This window comes from Protopterus annectens, chromosome 2.part0 (genome assembly GCF_019279795.1).
Source record: "Protopterus annectens isolate FY-2018-M chromosome 2.part0, PAN1.0, whole genome shotgun sequence".
NCBI lineage: Eukaryota > Metazoa > Chordata > Ceratodontiformes > Protopteridae > Protopterus > Protopterus annectens.
In genome coordinates this window covers 574,172,297-574,190,803 of record NC_056728.1, presented here as the reverse complement: position 1 = coordinate 574,190,803, position 18,507 = coordinate 574,172,297, and the positions used below count along the sequence as shown (strand labels likewise).

Genomic DNA, 18,507 nt, shown 5'->3' with positions numbered 1-18,507 from the left:
ACACACACACACACACACATATCTACAGACTCATACACACACCTGCTTTCTCAGACAGTAACCCACACACTTTATCTCTCATGTGAATGGCTAGTTTAAATTACATACACGCACACTTTCTCTCTCATACAGAGAAATGAACCATCAGTTTAACTAAAACACATAGTTGTACACTCATACACTCACTCACACTTACCTCAGCACAGCTAGTTTAAATTCCGTGGTAAGTACGAACTGAATTTACATCTGCATCAGCACGCATGCATGTGAAGCACACATAGCCCCCCTTAAAGGAGAAAACGACGCCACTACGGAGTGTTTTTTGGGGATTTAAAGGGGCCATGTAAACTATTCTCTTACTTTAATTATTAGTTTAATATTTAATGTAACCCACACAAAATCAGCTTGAGACCCACCAATGGGTCATGACCCACACTTTTGGAACCATTGGTCTAAAGCCCTGATCAGTGGAAATTTAGCCAACCAACAAAGTTCAGTGAGATCTGTGGAAAACACTGTGCTAAACTAAAGAAAAAAAAACAGACAAATGGAATATCTGGTGTCTGATTTTCTGTGATACAGGAAGTACATACCTGTTAGCCTCTTAGCACAAGAAATCTGGACAAAAGCAAAAATAATAGGGGGGGGCAAAGGCCAGAAATATGGTCATATTTTAATTATTGCTCTTATAAACTTAGAAATTTGCTAGAATAAAATGTTTTGTGTTACTTTGCTTTTGCTAAAGGATGTGAAATCTGAATCCTAAATGTCCTCATTGACTTGCCAGAAAAACACAAATTTTATAAGGAACAGATCAAAAATATGAGGCAAAAATATGGACATTCTGCGAAAATATGGACAGCTGAGAGGTAAGAGGAAATAGCGTAAATAAAAAGATTAGTGAACTTAGTTTGTGTTGACTGATAAAGCTACTAGTCATGAACACATTCCCTAAACCTACACTATAACATACTTAATCTACCACATACCACACTTTCACATATTCAGTATGTTACACACCAACTCCTCTGAACTGTCCACAATTTTCAGAGATTTCCATGATTGTTTAATAATGTTTTTTTTGTTTCCATGCACAATGACCACCAATGCTCCCATGAGTCTAGGGAAAATTCATTCCCCACAATACTATGGAGTCCCCGATAGAAGGGGTGAGAGACAACTGGAGAGGTCATCATACTGTCAGCCATGGAGGTTGTTCGTGCTTTCATCAGCATCTTGGCAATGAGGGCAATTTTAATGAGGGTCCTAATTCAATCTGGTGGCTGGCATGAGCACTAACATCAGCACAGGATGTCTTATACTTTCTCCCCTGCATGTGTGTAATTCCACATTCTACACGTGCTTCAAAGACTACCATCACTGCCTTTGGATCACCAAGCCCATATTCCCTGGTTCAGGTCATTCCAAAGCCATGTAAGCTTCCTCTTGCATGGTGGTGGTTGGTAGACTAACACCCTGCCCCCCCCCCCCAAAAATGAATAAGACAGCATCAGAACCTAACTCCTGTCTTCAAGTCATCTGGGAACTTGGTAGTGTCCAAGATATCAGTTTCTAACATTGCGGTGGCTCTCCTCAACTCGGTGATACTTTTGAAAAATGCTGATAGATTATAGTCAACAAATAATGATAGCCTTTACAAACTTGTTTTACTACATAACATTTACTTTAATTCTAGTTCTCTTATCTGTCAGCTTTCTGACTCTGTAGTAGCAATATTTAACAGGTGTCCCTGATTTAGATACTTTGACTATTGTCATTTTTGACAGTGCCTTTGATTTTACAGGTTAGATTTTGAGAGGTGTGATCCCACTTCTTTATCAGTAATTGTTTAACCAGTGTATTTACATCTATATTTCTGTTTCTGTAAACAAACACATGCACGCATATACAAAACACACAAAATAAGAGAAGTAGAAATAAGTACATGTTCAGTAGTAAAACAAGTCTTTAAGAATCAGCTCTAAATACAGGAACATAGGATTGTAGGAACTACTAGGCAAACAAGTTATAAGATCATCTGTACCTTGGTGATACCCACCCTTATGATGTACCTCCTGTTTCTATAAGGACAAAGTGGGTCAGACAGGAGATGAATTTGAGGATGCCCATCCAGTTTTCCAGGTCAGTTTTAAAGAATGCAAGGGTCTAAACTCTGTTTAGCATAATAGGGTAGTTTAGTCCAGAGATGGCATTAATGTTGGATAATAAATCTGTCTCTCCAGATTTTTTTTTTATTTACAGATTGGAGGAGATTTAAGCCCTTAGTTCTAATGTTAGTGGAAATATTTATCTTGTGGAAATGTATGACATCAAGAAGGGCTGTGTCCTTTATGGAATAGAATGAAAGACATAGCTCTCCATGCAAGAGTCTGTAAGGAGCCAAGTATAGAGGCAGGGCTTCAAATCTATCTTGGCAGTGCAGGGTCTTTAGATCAGTCTTCCATTTGGTTAAGAAACCTGGGGCCTTTCTAACAGTGCAATGTGTCTGAACAAGTACACACTGAAGGGGGAACTGTACTCTATAACTGATCTAATTAGAGCACAGTATACAACATGAAATACTGTTTGATATCAGTTGTGATAAACAGAAGGATTTCCTGACTACTAATACTATATGGTGGTTAAAAGAGAGGGTATTGTCAACTCAGGTGTCAAGATCCCTGATTACTGTATCATTTGGGGGAGGGATGCTAGTTATGTTAGAATCTGAAGACAAGATTTTATTTCCAAATGTGGCAATACCACACTTTTTTTTGCATTTAATTTTAGTGCTTTTTCAGTATGCCATCGGTTAGTGAGTGATTAAACAAAGCCAACCATGGGTAAATCCTGTGATACCCACATCCAGGAGTGGATTGTTGTTATTATATAATGGCATTATTTAAGAAATAAAAAAATTGCTTACTTTTCTTAAATAATGCCTTTGTATAATGGCAGTTTAGCATTTATCCACAAGCTTTCTGATTTAGTGATGTACTGTGCATGAATATGGTACAAACGTTTGCATGCTTGCTCAGTACATCAGTACAGTGCTTGGCAGCTGGAATAGAAGAGAGCATACCTAAGTTGGTCTGCCTCTGTCTTTTTGTTTTAATTATTTATACATTGGAAAGGTGTGGCAGCATTACCGGAATAACAAAGGACGGTGAGGGACATTTCTGCTAAAGTCTGGACAGTTGAGAGGTAAGGTGAAAAGCATTGCAGTCTTTGATGTTAGCAGAACTGTACCCCTTAACTGTCCAAATGTTTGCAGAGTCTCCTGATTTTTTCTCATATTTAGCTCTGTCCCTCTTAAAATAATTGAAGATCTTTTTTAGCATATCATACTAGAAAGTCCATCCACTCAACAGTAGTTGAGCTACTAGACTTTTTTCTATTGGGATATGCTCGATTTACAACGGGCATGATGATTGAGGTGCCCAATCAGTGTGCTTGTTTTTAAATAACAATGAGCTGTTATTGAATAAGTGGCACTATTTATCAGACATACATATAAGTTTTCTGGTCCCACTGAAGTAGCATATTTGTCCTTTCATAGCACAGTCAAGACAGGTTACCTTTTGATCTTATGTAGTGTCAAGGAGTCATAGAATATTGAAAACTATTTCCTGGATAAAGTTGGCATTAAACTTGTCTGAAAGACTATTTGTTATCCCTTTGGTTCCATTATTTTTGGCATTTGCGAGCACAGTTAGGACATGTTCCCTTAAGACTGTATATGGTGTCAGGTATTCAGGGATTTGTGAACTGTTGAAGTATGTAAGCGTATGTATGCATGTGAGTGTATAGGCATATTATGTATATTATAATAAGAAAAAATAAACACATTTATATGTGTGTGTGTGTTTGTATGCATATATATATATATATATATATATATATATATATATATATATAGCAGGAGTTATACACTAGTGAATAAGGTTATTTAACCCCAATATAACACGGAAACTTCCTAATTGCTGCGATTCTTTCTTTCTTCCTTAGATAAGCCCTCCAGCAATCACTTATTCTTGGTGCAAACTTAACACAGATTTTTTTTAACCCTGGTGTGTGAATGCCCGTTGTTTAAAACATGAGTGCTTTTGAGACCATAGCTCTCAGCCTTCCATCTCTAGAATGTGGAGCATTAGCTGTCTCATAATTTGGAACAAATGGGCTAAATGTGTAACAGCTACACCTACAAACAGCTTACAAACAATTTCTCCTAGTAAGATGATGGGATGGCTGAAATGTGTTACTTTATACTCCTAAAATGTTCTTTGAATGTATTAATATAGATATACTTTAGTTTTATTTACTATGGTTATTAGCTAAAAATATTCTTATCCCTGAATGTGTAAGATACTTTTTCAGTATGGAACAATGAAGAATATACATTTTTTAAGACTCCAAATTTTCAATTGTTCCTGATTTTGGCTCAGACTTTAACTCTGTGCCTCTTAATCCCTCCTAAATCAGATAACATTCGGAGAAAAAGTGTTAAATTTAATAAGCAATGACAATTATAGCTATAGGATTCTTTTACTTCAGAAAATGTATTCACGTTTTCTTAGTTTGTTAACGTGCCAGGTTAATAGTATTCATATTTTAAAAGGGTCCCTAATTATTTCAGGATTTGTCCCTGATTGGAAAACTATGAGAAATGAGAAGCATGTTTCTGACAGTCCTAATAACAACTTAAGGTAGACAAAAATAAAGGAACTGTTCGACGCCGGCCTGTAGCCTAGACAACGCACCTCATCTTACTGACGATTGGCTGACTTGGCTAAATGTCCCGGAAGTATCTACAGAGTGTTGTTATTGTTACTGCAGTGACAGATTTCGGGAAAAAAATGGCGGCGGTGTCGCGTCGCTCTCAGCAGCAATCTCAGAGCCTTTCATCTCCTCCACAAAGTCCAAGTCCGTCACGATCTTTCACCGCCTCACCTTCTGCAACTAGCAGCCCAAGTGCGGAGTGCGACGGTGGCGCGGTGGTTAATGGGGAGTCTGATGGGCCCCTGTCCCCTGATATTGCCCCAGCTGTTGTTGGGACAAGTAGTAGCGATAGCAGCCCCAGCCCCGGTAGCCCTGATGCTTCCAGCAGCAGCGGGGCAAACAGTTCAGGATCCTGTGTGGTGAGTGGAGCATTCCGGGAGCTGTTTGAGGCCTGCCGCAATGGAGATTTGTCCCGTGTTAAGAAACTGGTTGATTCTAGTAATGTAAACGCAAAGGACATGGCGGGCAGGAAATCAACGCCACTGCACTTCGCTGCAGGTCAGGATGCGCATCTTATCATGCGGGGCTTGAGAATTGGAGGGGGTTTAATGATGAACCTGGTGTGCTAACATGCGTGAATGAATCTATGTCTACTTGCTGGCAGCAAAATACTGGTGGGCTAACGTGCGTGAATGAATCTGTATCTACTTGCTAGCAGCAAAATATGTTTTTCTTGTGTTTTTTGGGGGTTGAGATTTTGCCCCTTTTCAGAGATTAGCAACTTATTTAGGGATATAGGCTTTTAGCTCGATTGTATTTTATGTATTACAGAGAATTGCAGTAAAACATTTATCTGTCTGTAGTTATGTACACCTTGTAGTGAACAGTGGCATGTAAGTAACTTAAGGTTATCACCTGTCATTGTTTACGCAGGACAGTCATTGTTTGGGCAGTTGTGTCTTGGGGTAATAAATGCATTGAGAGTTAAGGACAGATAATGTTTCCTAAGTGTACTGTAATAGTTGTAGTTACTTTGTATGTGAAATAGTCAATATGATATTGAAATAACTCAAATTTTATAAAAGTGGGCTTTTATTTTAGCTGCAAAGTGAAGTCCAGTCCTTTGCAGAGGTTGTGAGTATGGTTTATCTTGCATACTCAGTTCCATAAGTGTTCTACTTTGGGCATCCAAAAAGATGGCAACCCTAAAATAATGGTATACTGTAATGTGTGTAGCAAGTGTCCACTTGTAGCTGTTTTTGACCACATTTTTGTATTATTACGTTGCATTTGTATTGCTATGTTTAAAAATTGTATGTTAAGAGGTGAGTGTAACTTATTGACATCAACTAGCTGATGCATGCCTTATTTACTGAAGTGTGATGAATGTTGGGCATGATGATATAAGTTAAGGTCTAGCCTGTCCTCTTTTACCACTATCAGCATAGTAGTAAATTAATAATTTTGTGGATCATATTCTTTAAAAAGAGGCCCATATTAATTCTGTAAAGTACATGACTGAGAACTTTCCTTTGAAGTAATGTACTAGTATGGGTTTAAAGAAAACTACTGTAAATCACACTAGTGAGATTGGTGGCAGTCTGGTTTGTTGGCAATACAAAATATATTGGTTAAAATAATGTTTGCTCGAGTTACAGATTTATTAGGTTTTAATTAGATTCATTAAAAACCAGAGGACCCATTTAAGTCTATGGTCTGTTACACTGCTCAGTAGATTTAAATATGCACATTTGTACCAGTGGCAAATGGTGTTATATTTGCACTAAAGCAGAACTGCACATATATATTTCTAGTAAGATGCATGCAGTTTTCACTTATTCATATTATATTGTGTGATGAAGAAAATGAGTAACAGTACTGTACTGCTTTTTAATGGAATTGTATTCATTTCTGCATTCTGTTATGAGTATGTTCATGTTACGGTAGTATATGCTGTAATACAGTAGTGAATTGTCAGTGATGTTTAATTTTGCTGTCTGCATGCTGGTAGTGTACGAATGAATTCAAAACTGTCACTTATCTGACTTTTGGAAAGTGAACCTTAATTGAATCATTAGTATACTTTAATTTCTTTGTGATGATTAGTTAGTTTTTGGAGTGCATTTCCAGTGCAAAGTTTTGTGTGTATATGTAGTAGCCATAGGAATTCCTTTCACTTTAATAATGATGAACTAGTATTGATCAGTGATGGATAACAGCAATGGTGATTCTTAGTTTTGAAGTTGGTGTTCAGCTTTGAAAATAAATGCAGTTCAAAATACTGGTAGCGAGGAGGCTAATTTTGACTATTTGGTCATTTTTTAACAATGGTAAACTAAGGGTTATGGAATGCTGAGTGTATTCTTTTATATGAAAGTAGCTAATTTACCTTGTGTTATTTTTCTTTGCTGTTCTCCACATAGTGAGTAATGGAGATTGAATAGTCCTAATATCCACAAAGTTGTAGGAATCGTGGAGATCCATAAAACCGAAGACATTTTAAATATATATCTATATTTTTTGGTAGCTCATTTGGTGTATTTTGTTTGAAGTGTTTTGCATTGCAGCACATAGTTGCCAGAATTTTGCCCGATGTGAAGTTTTGGATACAGTGTGTGATAGCAATATTCTTGTTTTAAAGTACTGGTGCTGAAAGTGTGTAACATTGGTTAGGTAAATGCAGTAAGTGGAGTGTTCAGACATGTTAAATTACAGGGACTTAACAAAAGACAAAAAATTGAATTGATAATAGTTGATTGTACTTTATATTTGCACCACATTTTTTGGGATTCAGGGACACAGGCATTGCAATAATTGCACATGATAAATTCAGAAAATGTCATGACACCTCGGAATTGTTATTGTCTGAAGTGCTGCTATTCCATTGAGCATTTTTGAGTTTGTGCAGCCATAGTCTCTAGTGTTTTAAGTTAAGGGTAGCTGAATGTATTGTGTACAAGAAGTTCTGCTATTGGTCCCAATCTTGTAGAACATGTCTGTTGTGTAGTACCATTCTCAATTTGCACTGGTCAGTTGATTTTGTACATTGATGTATGGTTTGTGGTGATAGATTAACAGTGAGCAGAGGATTGCTCATGGTATGAAAGTTTATAAGAGAGGAAAATGCTTTCTATTAATATATTTTTTAATCTGTGGCAATGTGGACAAAAGTGCATGTTTCTGTTTTCAATAAAGTGTTGTACAGAGGTGTTTTCTGCATTTTTTGTGTGTGTGCGCGTGTATGTATATTATGTATAAACATACATTTTTATTTTCACAATAGATAGGTGAGGGGAAAGAGCTAAAACCATACACATTAGTTTCAGTTAGTTTTCAGGATCAGTCTTAATCAGCTGTGTAGGGGCTTGGCACCATTTAAAAAAATGTATAATTGCATAAAATATTTTAAACAAGTTGGGCTTTGGCATTTATAATGGCCATGAAAATTAATGCTACTATGTATGTATGTATGTATGTATTTATTTATTTATTTGCATTTGCTGGGAAAGTCCAACTGGGCAAAAGCCCTTTTCAGAAGAGGCCCATGGAGAAAAGCAGCACATTGCATGCATTTGTGTGAAGTAACAGTAATAATGTGCTATGTAACAGAATTATATAAACTGAACAGGTGATCACTGTGTTACAATTAGCTCAGGCAAGTTTATAGGGCACTGGATACAGAGCATGTTAAGCTCACAAACATCAACAGAATGTTTAGTGTTATTTTACAATGTTTATGTACTTCACTGTAATTTTAGCACGGAGTCAGCAAATAAGGCATATGCATATTTTATATAAACAGTTAAATTCACTTGAGACTTGCAAGCAAGAGACTAAAAAGTGTGTACATTTTGCTGCATTTGTCTGATGTGGCTGCATAAAAGGGGACAATATTGTGGTTGCTATAAGTACAGGAGGGTTTTATTGGTAGGTATGATTTCACTGGGATTGTAAGTTTTAGATGCAATAAGATTTTAGATGAAAAGGGGTCTTAGTAATTGGTTGTTGAAGGGCCATTTTCTTGAGAGGTACATCTCCAAAGAGATTTTAAATTATAGAGATGAGATATTTCTGGTATCTGTTGGGACAGAGTTCCACAGTTTAGCAACATGCACATTGTATAGTCAGTCACCATTATGATTTTAAGTAAGTTTTAGGTGTTTAGCAAGGGCATCTCTCTGTAGGATGTATACCAGTTTAAACAACAACCAAGTTCAAACCAAGAAATGCGCGTAGTTTGTAAAAACTTTAATAAAACATACAAACATGCACCAGCTTGAGATAGAGCATCTGTCTTGGGGTATAGTAGTTGTTGTGGGCAGTGTTAATATGAGTGTAGGTTTGAAGATCAGATAGCTGTAGCCAGTTAAGGAAGCGAGGAGCCAGACAGTGATGTGTTTATTTATTTAAATGTGGTTACTTGCAAACTTTGCAGTTTTATTATGATTGTCCCAGTTCAGCTAGCTGAGAACTGTTGGTTAGTGAAAATTGATGAGGCATATAGGAGTCTTGAAAGTGGGTAGGTCTGAGCTAGTCTTGTGTGCTTGTTCTGCTAAAGAACTCCTGGATTATAGTTTGCTTATTTACTTTCAACTGCATGTTGGAAGTACCAACCAGGTGTTAATCTCTGGTGATTTGTTATTCTCACTAGTTTTATATTTTGCATTAGTTCACTTCCAGTGTTATTGACCATTAACACTTTTTTTTAAGTTGCAGTAATTTGATTGCTGGGGTGGAGGTGAAATTACATTAATTTTATTTGGATTGTTTTAGCCAGCATTCAGTTTTAGTAATGGAATGCTGTAGGTTGTCTTGGAGGTGTTTGATTGAAGAGATGGCACATTTTAATTTTATGGCATCTGCATATTGGATTCTGTTGCTGTGAGAGATGCTGTACACATTTTATTTATAAATCTGTTAAATACTGCCGAAGGTAAAGTTGCGAGAGAAAACAAACTTAAATAGAATAAACTGCGCTATCTTCTCTTGACAACAAGTAAGAGGGAACGCAGTTTCCACAGTATAACAGCAAGGCTTTAATGAAACACTCACAATATAACACTTACAATAATCCACATAGTATACGGTTTAGCGCTTTCACCTAGCTAGTAGGCTTCATCAGAACAAAGAGACATTTTCAATTAACAGTTTAAATAACATTTTTGGCGCGAAAAAATGATCCGCTGTTGCAGGCTTAAAGCTATATTCATCAAATAAACCCATACTATATAATATGAATCATATTTTGTTAACTAAAATTGAAAATACATCTTAATGCTTATATTAAATCAATCAAATTCATCAAAATTGTAAAATGTTTGTAAAAATTATTAAAAAAATATACATATAAATAAATATAAATATATGTGTATGTATATTTATGAATTTCCTGTGTTAGCTTCCTAGGTCCTAATCGTACAAAATATTAAATTCAGTACTGACAATTCATCACTTTATAAAATTCCATAAAAAATAATAATAAAGTAATATGATGTAATAATACCAAATAGTAAAAACACCTCTGTTTTGTAATAAATATTTAAATAATATTATTAAGTATGTACCTAAAAGGTTTAATTTTATAACCAACTATTCTATAAAAAATCTATCCTATACAATATTCAACAGTTTCTGTACAACGTATAATGACATAAAAACATTGTTTTTATTGAGTGTGGTTCAAAATTCAATTAAAATTTACTTGCAATGTTTATTACTCTTGTTTGTTGTTTAATTCTACTAATTAATTCCAAAAATTCACAGTGTATGTATACTTATTATTATCTAATGTCTATTTATGTAATTTGTCTATATAAAATAATGTACAATAATGTGCTTTTAAATATATAATCACAATTAATATATACACTGTTTAATAAATACTTGTTCACCATTCACTAGTTATAAAAAACTTCATAAAAAAATTCATAAAAAGCTGTTAATGCAGTATTTGATGTTGATGCAAACTCAGTCAAGAAGAGTAATGTTGTTGTGCTGTACTCCTGATTGTTACTTGATTAACAATGGTTTCACAGCAATAGTATCATTCAAACCAGGTTCAGTGGCAGCTTCTGTGAACAGCTGCCACCATATTTCCCTATAACTCAACCATTCTTTCCTATTACCCCCCCCCCCTCTCATTTGGTTTGATGTGCTCCAAGATTCCAAATCTAAAGCTATGATTGTCACCTTCCTTGTCCACATGTCTGTAGAGGGCATTGTTCTTATCTTTTTTTCTAATACAATAAATGTGATCGTAAATCCTCTTTTTTAATGCCCTCTCCGTTTTCCCTATATAATATGCTGTACAAGTTTGACATTTGGCCATGTATATTACAAAGGATGAGTTACAATTTCCTTTTACTAACCTAACTACTGTCTTGTTGGTGTTGCACAGAATAGTTTCAGATTGTCCCATGATAAACTTACATTGGTTACAATTCCCACATTTCTTAGTATTTGTTACACTATGTTTGTCACCCCTATCGTATGTGGTCTCTTTACCAGATTCTAAAATTTTCTTCAAATTGTGTGTCATTTTGAATACAATAAGAGGTTTGTCCCCTAATATTTTGCTTAATTCCGGGTTCACTCTAAAAATTGTCCAGTGTTTTTCCAAAATTTCCTTGATTTTATTGACATATGGTGTGTACGGGAGTATACAAGCCTTCTGAAATTTATCAACTCTAGTTGATTCATTGTCATGTTGTGCTGGATCACAAATCCCTAAAATAGGTGAATATTTTAAACCCAACTGGGAGATTACATATTGTTTGACATCATTTAACATCTTACTGTTGTACTTCCTCTCTTTGAACATTTTAGTTATATTTTCTATCTCTTCTAACAATTCATCCTTTCTAGACGTCATCCTGGCCGCTCTAATAATTTGGCCCTTAAATATGTTGCGTAACATCTTTCTAGGATGATTACTGTTGTAATATAAATAATCATTTGAGAAAGTGTTCTTCCTATAAATATTAGATTTGAAACCTCTTTCATCATGTGAAACTATGGTATCTAGATAGGCTATACCATTAGTACTGATAGAGTATGTAAATTTAAGAAAATCACAACTCTCATTGATAAAAATAATAGATTTGTCCAACTCTTCCATATTTCCTTTCCATAATATGTAGATGTCATCTAAAAACCTCGTATAGTGAATAATATGAGAAAATAATTCACTTTTAAATAAAACTTCTTCCTCCCAGTAAAGCATAACTAAATTTGCGAATATAGGAGCACTCGCTGACCCCATTGCCACTCCCCTACTCTGTTTAAAATATTCACCCTCAAATAGTATATAGTTATGTTCTAATACTAATGTCATGCATTCCATAATCAGACAAATTTTGTCCCATTCGAAGTGAGTGAGTTTTCTAATACTTTCACAGAACATATCTAACCCTTGTCTGTTGGGAATGCATGAGAACAAATCAATGACATCTATAGTCACATAATAAATATTATTAGTATCTAAATTAGTGGGAAAATTCCTAAGAAAATCCCACGAGTCCTTTAATAAATGGGGAATATTTTGATATATGTCCTTTAACCAAATGTCTTTCGCTTTACCTAATGGGAATGTCTTGGCCCTACTGCCAGATATTATTGGTCTGAAGGGGGGATTTTCAATGTTCTTATGTATCTTAGGAATACCTACCAAAACAGCTAAAATAGGATATTGCACTTTCAAATAGTTGTATACATTACTACTAATACGGTTGTCAATCCAAAATTCCTCTATATAAGAGTTGATTCTCTGATAGGCTATGTTAATTTCATTCAAAGATATTGGTTCATAATTGCCAGAATCAGTAAGAAGCTGATTTAACTTTACACTGTATTCCATTTGATCATATAACACAATTCCCCCTCCCATATCAGGTTTCATTATACGAATATTCTGGTTGTTCCTTAGATTCCATAATTCATCCCTTTCTTCCTTAGTTAAATTATTCTTCACTTAAATTTTTTTCCAAGTGTTAGAAAATTCATATAAATCTTTGTATACCTGTTTCTCAAAAATCTCCACCATAGGGTTCATGTAAGGTATAAATGTACTCTTGTTTTTTAATATTGCTTCACTTTTGTCTATGCCTGAAACTGCTCTGTTATCCTTATTGTGGAACATAACTGACAAATTTAATTTACGTGTAAACAATTTTGTTTCAACCAAGTGGTCCACCAAATCATATTTAGGTGTTTGTATGAATTTCATTCCTTTGGATAGTAGTTTAAAATGTACATCTTCCACTTGTAGGTTGATGTAGTTATATATCTTAAAGTTGTCCATACTATAAACTACCCCATCCTTTACTATGTTATCTCTTTCTTTTACATTATTTGTACTATCCTTCACATTCAGTAATTCTTTCACTTTCCTTGTTGTTAATACCGCCTTTGTTGGTTGTACCCTCTGTTGTAATAACCCATCATATTCCCTGTTTTCTTCTTCCAATATTGAGGGTTCCAGTTCCTTTGAAAATTCTGTATGTGGCCCCCCTGATGTCCATACCTGTCATAATTGCCATCTACCACATAGTCTTCATCATTCCATCTCCTCTTTTCCCCATATCTATTCTGTTGGTCTTCAGAAGGGTATGATTTTTGACATCCTTATACCACTTATAGACCTTGTTTTCTTTATATTGTGCCACATCCCTGTTAATTTTTTTACATTTCCTTTCAAATATTATTTTAGATTTGCTTTCCACTGTCTTAAATTGCTTTTGGTATAAGTTGTTCCACTCATCAAATAATAAATCGTTCACAATCTCCAAATTCAATTGTTCTGCTTGACTAAAACATTCTAACAATTTCCCATCATTATGTTTGATCAATAATTTCATGTATTTAAAACCACACTCATCAAAAAATTCATTGAATTCCCCAATAATTTCCTCATTAATTTCCACTCCTAAAGGGAATTTAAAAAAACGCAATCCCATTGGTACTATTTTCATTACAAGACATTTGTGCAAATATGAATTATCAATTTTAATGTTGTCTATATTGCACATAAGATTTCCTAGTCTATATATTTTTTCTTTAACTGTACCACCATTCACCACTTTTTTGTTAGGGAATTCATATCTCCCTTTTTCAACTCCATCAAAATTACAATCTTCACTTAAAAACTTATTCATGTTAATAGTTTTACTGTTGTCAGTATTTTTTTGATTGTTAGATAATTTTGTTACAGTACCTTCGTTGGCTAACACAGGACCAACTGTTTGTGCATATGTTCTAACAGGCTTGGTACGCTTTGACCGAGTGCCTGTACGAAACATTTCATCCTCTCTGTCCTCATAATCGTATAACGAAAAATCAAATGTCAGACCTGTCGAGTCCAATTGCAGTCTATCCATGTTAAAATTGTGAATTTGTGAGGCCGGTAAATCTATATCAGCGCTGCCTTCCAATGCACCTTTGCGCTGTGTTGTCATCGAACCACCTCCCTGTTGGACTCCTGTAATATTCTGCTGAACACCAGCACAGTACGGTACTGCACCTCTGGCCAAAGCACCCGGTTCTGCAGAGCTTTTGTTGCAATTATTAGAATTGTCTTTACCATTGGTGCCACTCGTCGAGGTTCGACAACTGCTAGTTTTAGTGACAGCACAAACGGAACTTTCATTCCCTTTATGTTCCGTAAATCTCTGCTCCCTGGTGTTCTTAGTATCTCCGTTGCTGGTGTTTGCTGCAATTTGAGGACTATGCAAACAGCGTGCGCCAATAGATGTTATGTCTAGCTCAACTTTAGACATAAACGCTAGTACAGTGCTTGTGAGTTGTTTCAGTTCACATTTTAGTTCCGCCAACTCCGACTTCACAGCCGTATTATCGGCATTAGAATGTGTGTCCTCCACTTCTGTCAACTGTAGATCAGCGTTCCCCTCCATAACAACTGCCGAAGGTAAAGTTGCGAGAGAAAACAAACTATAAACATATAATACAAACTATAAAATATAGGGAAAACAGAGAGGGCATTAAAAAAGAGGATTTACGATCACATTTATTGTATTAGGAAAAAAAGATAAGAACAATGCCCTCTACAGACATGTGGACAAGGAAGGTGACAATCATAGCTTTAGATTTGGAATCTTGGAGCACATCAAACCAAATGAGAGGGGGGGGGGTAATAGGAAAGAATGGTTGAGTTGAGTTGAGGGAAATATGGTGGCAGCTGTTCACAGAAGCTGCCACTGAACCTGGTTTGAATGATACTATTGCGGTGAAACCATTGTTAATCAAGTAACAATCGGGAGTACAGCACAACAACATTACTCTTCTTGACTGAGTTTGCATCAACATCAAATATTGTATTAACAGCTTTTTATGAAGTTTTTTATAACTAGTGAATGGTGAACAAGTATTTATTAAACAGTGTATATATTAATTGTGATTATATATTTAAAAGCACATTATTGTACATTATTTTATATAGACAAATTACATAAATAGACATTAGATAATAATAAGTATACATACACTGTGAATTTTTGGAATTAATTCGTAGAATTAAACAACAAACAAGAGTAATAAACATTGCAAGTAAATTTTAATTGAATTTTGAACCACACTCAATAAAAACAATGTTTTTATGTCATTATACGTTGTACAGAAACTGTTGAATATTGCATAGGATAGATTTTTTATAGAATAGTTGGTTATAAAATAAAAACCTTTTAGGTACATATTTAATAATATTATTTAAATATTTATTACAAAACAGAGGTGTTTTTACTATTTGGTATTATTACATCATATTACTTTATTATTATTTTTTATGGAATTTTATAAAGTGATGAATTGTCAGTATTGAATTTAATATTTTGTACGATTAGGACCTAGGAAGCTAACACAGGAAATGCATAAATATACATACACATATATTTATATTTATTTATATATATATATTTTTTTTTTAATAATTTTTACAAACATTTTACAATTTTGATGAATTTGATTGATTTAATATAAGCATTAAGATGTATTTCCAATTTTAGTTAACAAAATACGATTCATATTATATAGTATGGGTTTATTTGATGAATATAGCTTTAAGCCTGCAACAGCGGATTGTTTTTTCGCGCCAAAAATATTATTTAAACTGTTAATTGAAAATGTTTCTTTGTTCTGATGAAGCCTACTAGCTAGGTGAAAGCGCAAAACCGTATACTATGTGGATTATTGTAAGTGTTATATTGTGAGTGTTTCATTAAAGCCTTGCTGTTATACTGTGGAAACTGTGTTCCCTCTTACTTGTTGTCAAGAGAAGATAGCACAGTTTATTCTATTTAAATCTGTTAAATAGAAAAAGTCCTGATAATGAACCTTGTAGCACATCTAATTTTATTTGCTGAGGGGCTGACAGATCATCAGTGTTCATTTTTAAACCGATCGATTAGTGTTGTTTGTGAGGCCCATTTCCTTGACTCTTAAGTAGTAATATGTGTGAAACTGTATCAAATGCTTTGGATAGGTCTAAAAATAGGGATACAACAATTTCACTTTGATTTTATGTGACGTGCATGTAGTTTATGAATGTTAGTAATGCTGTTTCTGTGGTGTGGCCTGACCTAAATCCATGCCGTGTTGGGGAAAGTAACTTGTTTTCCATTAGGTAGTTGATTAGCTGTAGATAAATGCATTTTTCAGTTTTTCAGCTAGTAAGGACCGAATGTCTGTAGGTCTGTAGTTTGCTAGTTCAAGCGGTTTGCTAGGTCAAGTGGTTTTGCCCCCTTTTATGTAAAGAGAATAATGTAGTATTGTGTCCACAGTATGGAGACTATTAATCTCCTACTTCTCTTCTACACACAATCTAATTTATATAATTGTCACACAACCTAATTTATATACCTGAAAATTGTCCCTCTTTAAATAATTCTCCAACACTACTCGCCTACAAGGGAACTGCACTCAGGAAACTAAAGTCTCCTAACTTCTAGTGAATCTAAAACTATAGCTGGTGACTCACTTAACTTCGACAAGTGGAAAAAATGAAATTCTTTAAAGTCAGAGTCAAGCAATACCTGTCCAACTCTTGGTTATGCTCCTAGATAATTATACAACCTCGTAATTCTGTATATTTTTATAACCATTCTCTGTTCTACTTCTGTATAGCCAATGCAAATTTCTACCCCTATTTTGTGTATATCATATGTATACTGTTTGATTCTTTCGTTTGTGCTTATGTATATTTTTAGAAACTTTTTGTATTTTTCAAACCCACTTTGGGCAGTTTAAAAATTGTAGTCACATAACTGTTTTTAATATTTTCTGTTTTAATGTAAACCTGGAACTTTTCTTCCCAGGTCTCTGCTGGAAAGTGGCTTTGACTAGTTGGACTGTCCTGGTCAACAAATGGAAGTAAAAATATATATGTGTGCATGTCTTATTTATTGAGGAGATATGTGAACTATTTTAAAAGTTGGATTGGAAGCAGAACACACCCCACTTGCATGTGAAATTCTATGTGACGTAGTGTAAAGATGCTAAACCCATGAATTTTTCAGTGATTTCTTGTGGTCCAGCCAAACAGTGCAGTTTGTAAGTTATCATGAGTCAGAACTTTTCAGTTAACTATTTTACTGTGTATTACTGTTCTATATCCGTGGTTCATTTTTATTAGAGGAAAAAAGTAAAAGATTTAATTATTGCATTGGCGTCGCAAAGTCTGCTAAGATGCTCATTAGTTTCATTATTTAGAACCAGAGTAGGTAGATATTACTTTTAGGATAACATGCTAGCTGTCACTGGGTAGGTGTTATGAAGGATTCATTCATCCATCCACAACCTCTTGTTTTTTTTTTTTTCCCCATTTTTGCACATGGGGTCAGGGTGTCACTTCAACAGTGACAGTCATCTGGAGGTTTAAACCACCCGGTAACTAGACCTGCCATGGTAGGTCTTCCACACCACTCACATGTGCACACACACACTCACATCTATGGCCAGTTTAGATTATCCAGTCCAACTACTGCATGTCTTTGGAATGTGGGAGGAAACTGGAGCACCAGGAGGAAACCCATGAGAACACAGGGAGGATATGCAGACTCCGCATAGAAGGCATCCCAGTCAAGAATCGAACCAGGGATCTTCTTGCTGTGAGGTGACAACACCACTGTGCTGTTTATTTATATTTGTTAACCAGGCACTTAGACTGGTCTGTTGACCCTTTTCAACCAAGACCTGAGCTCATCTGTGCAAAAAAAAAAATTAGAAAACAAAAATATCGAATTGTAGAGAAGGTGTCCTAATATACATTACAAAATTTACAAGAGAACCAAAACCTACAGAAACTGTAGATTTTAACAATCTTTACAGAAGTGCATTGTTACATTCTTTGTTTTTACTGTAATTATTGGGCAACTATGGGCACCCTGTTCATGATCTAGCACTTTACAATGACCTTTTTAAAGAAATCTGTATCGAAATTTTTAGCAAGCATTTTTGCATTGGTTATTGTTGGCCTCAATTGCAGCAAGAAGTTAATTGGTTTGACCTCACACAGTGGACTATTGGTTGAAAGCATGACTCCTTGTTGGCTATACATTGTATTTTACTTTAAATATTTATATCTTGGAAAAGTGTGGGTGCTCTCTGCAGGTGGCTTGGGGATGGAGCAGCTGTTTCAGGTAGAGGAGTATACTTATCTTGGAGACTAGTGAATGAGTGATGGTAGCAACGGATGGGAGATTGAGCAGCAGAGGGCATCGGTGACAGTACTGCAAGATTTGTTCCGGGCTGAGGTGAAGAAACAAGCACTGGGTCATATGA

The 18,507-nt window shown here is 35.1% G+C and overlaps 1 protein-coding gene across 1 annotated transcript in view; it reads left to right on the top strand.

Annotated features, from left to right (window-relative positions):
• The first annotated feature begins 4,820 nt into the window (after nucleotides 1-4,820).
• Nucleotides 4,821-18,507, top strand: part of TNKS (tankyrase) — a 2,150,186-nt gene continuing 2,136,499 nt past the window's right edge. Inside the window, exon 1 of the mRNA XM_044060937.1 lies at nucleotides 4,821-5,277. Coding sequence (XP_043916872.1) covers nucleotides 4,857-5,277 — 421 coding nt within the window. The 5' untranslated portion in view covers nucleotides 4,821-4,856. The remainder of the gene's footprint in view (nucleotides 5,278-18,507) is intronic.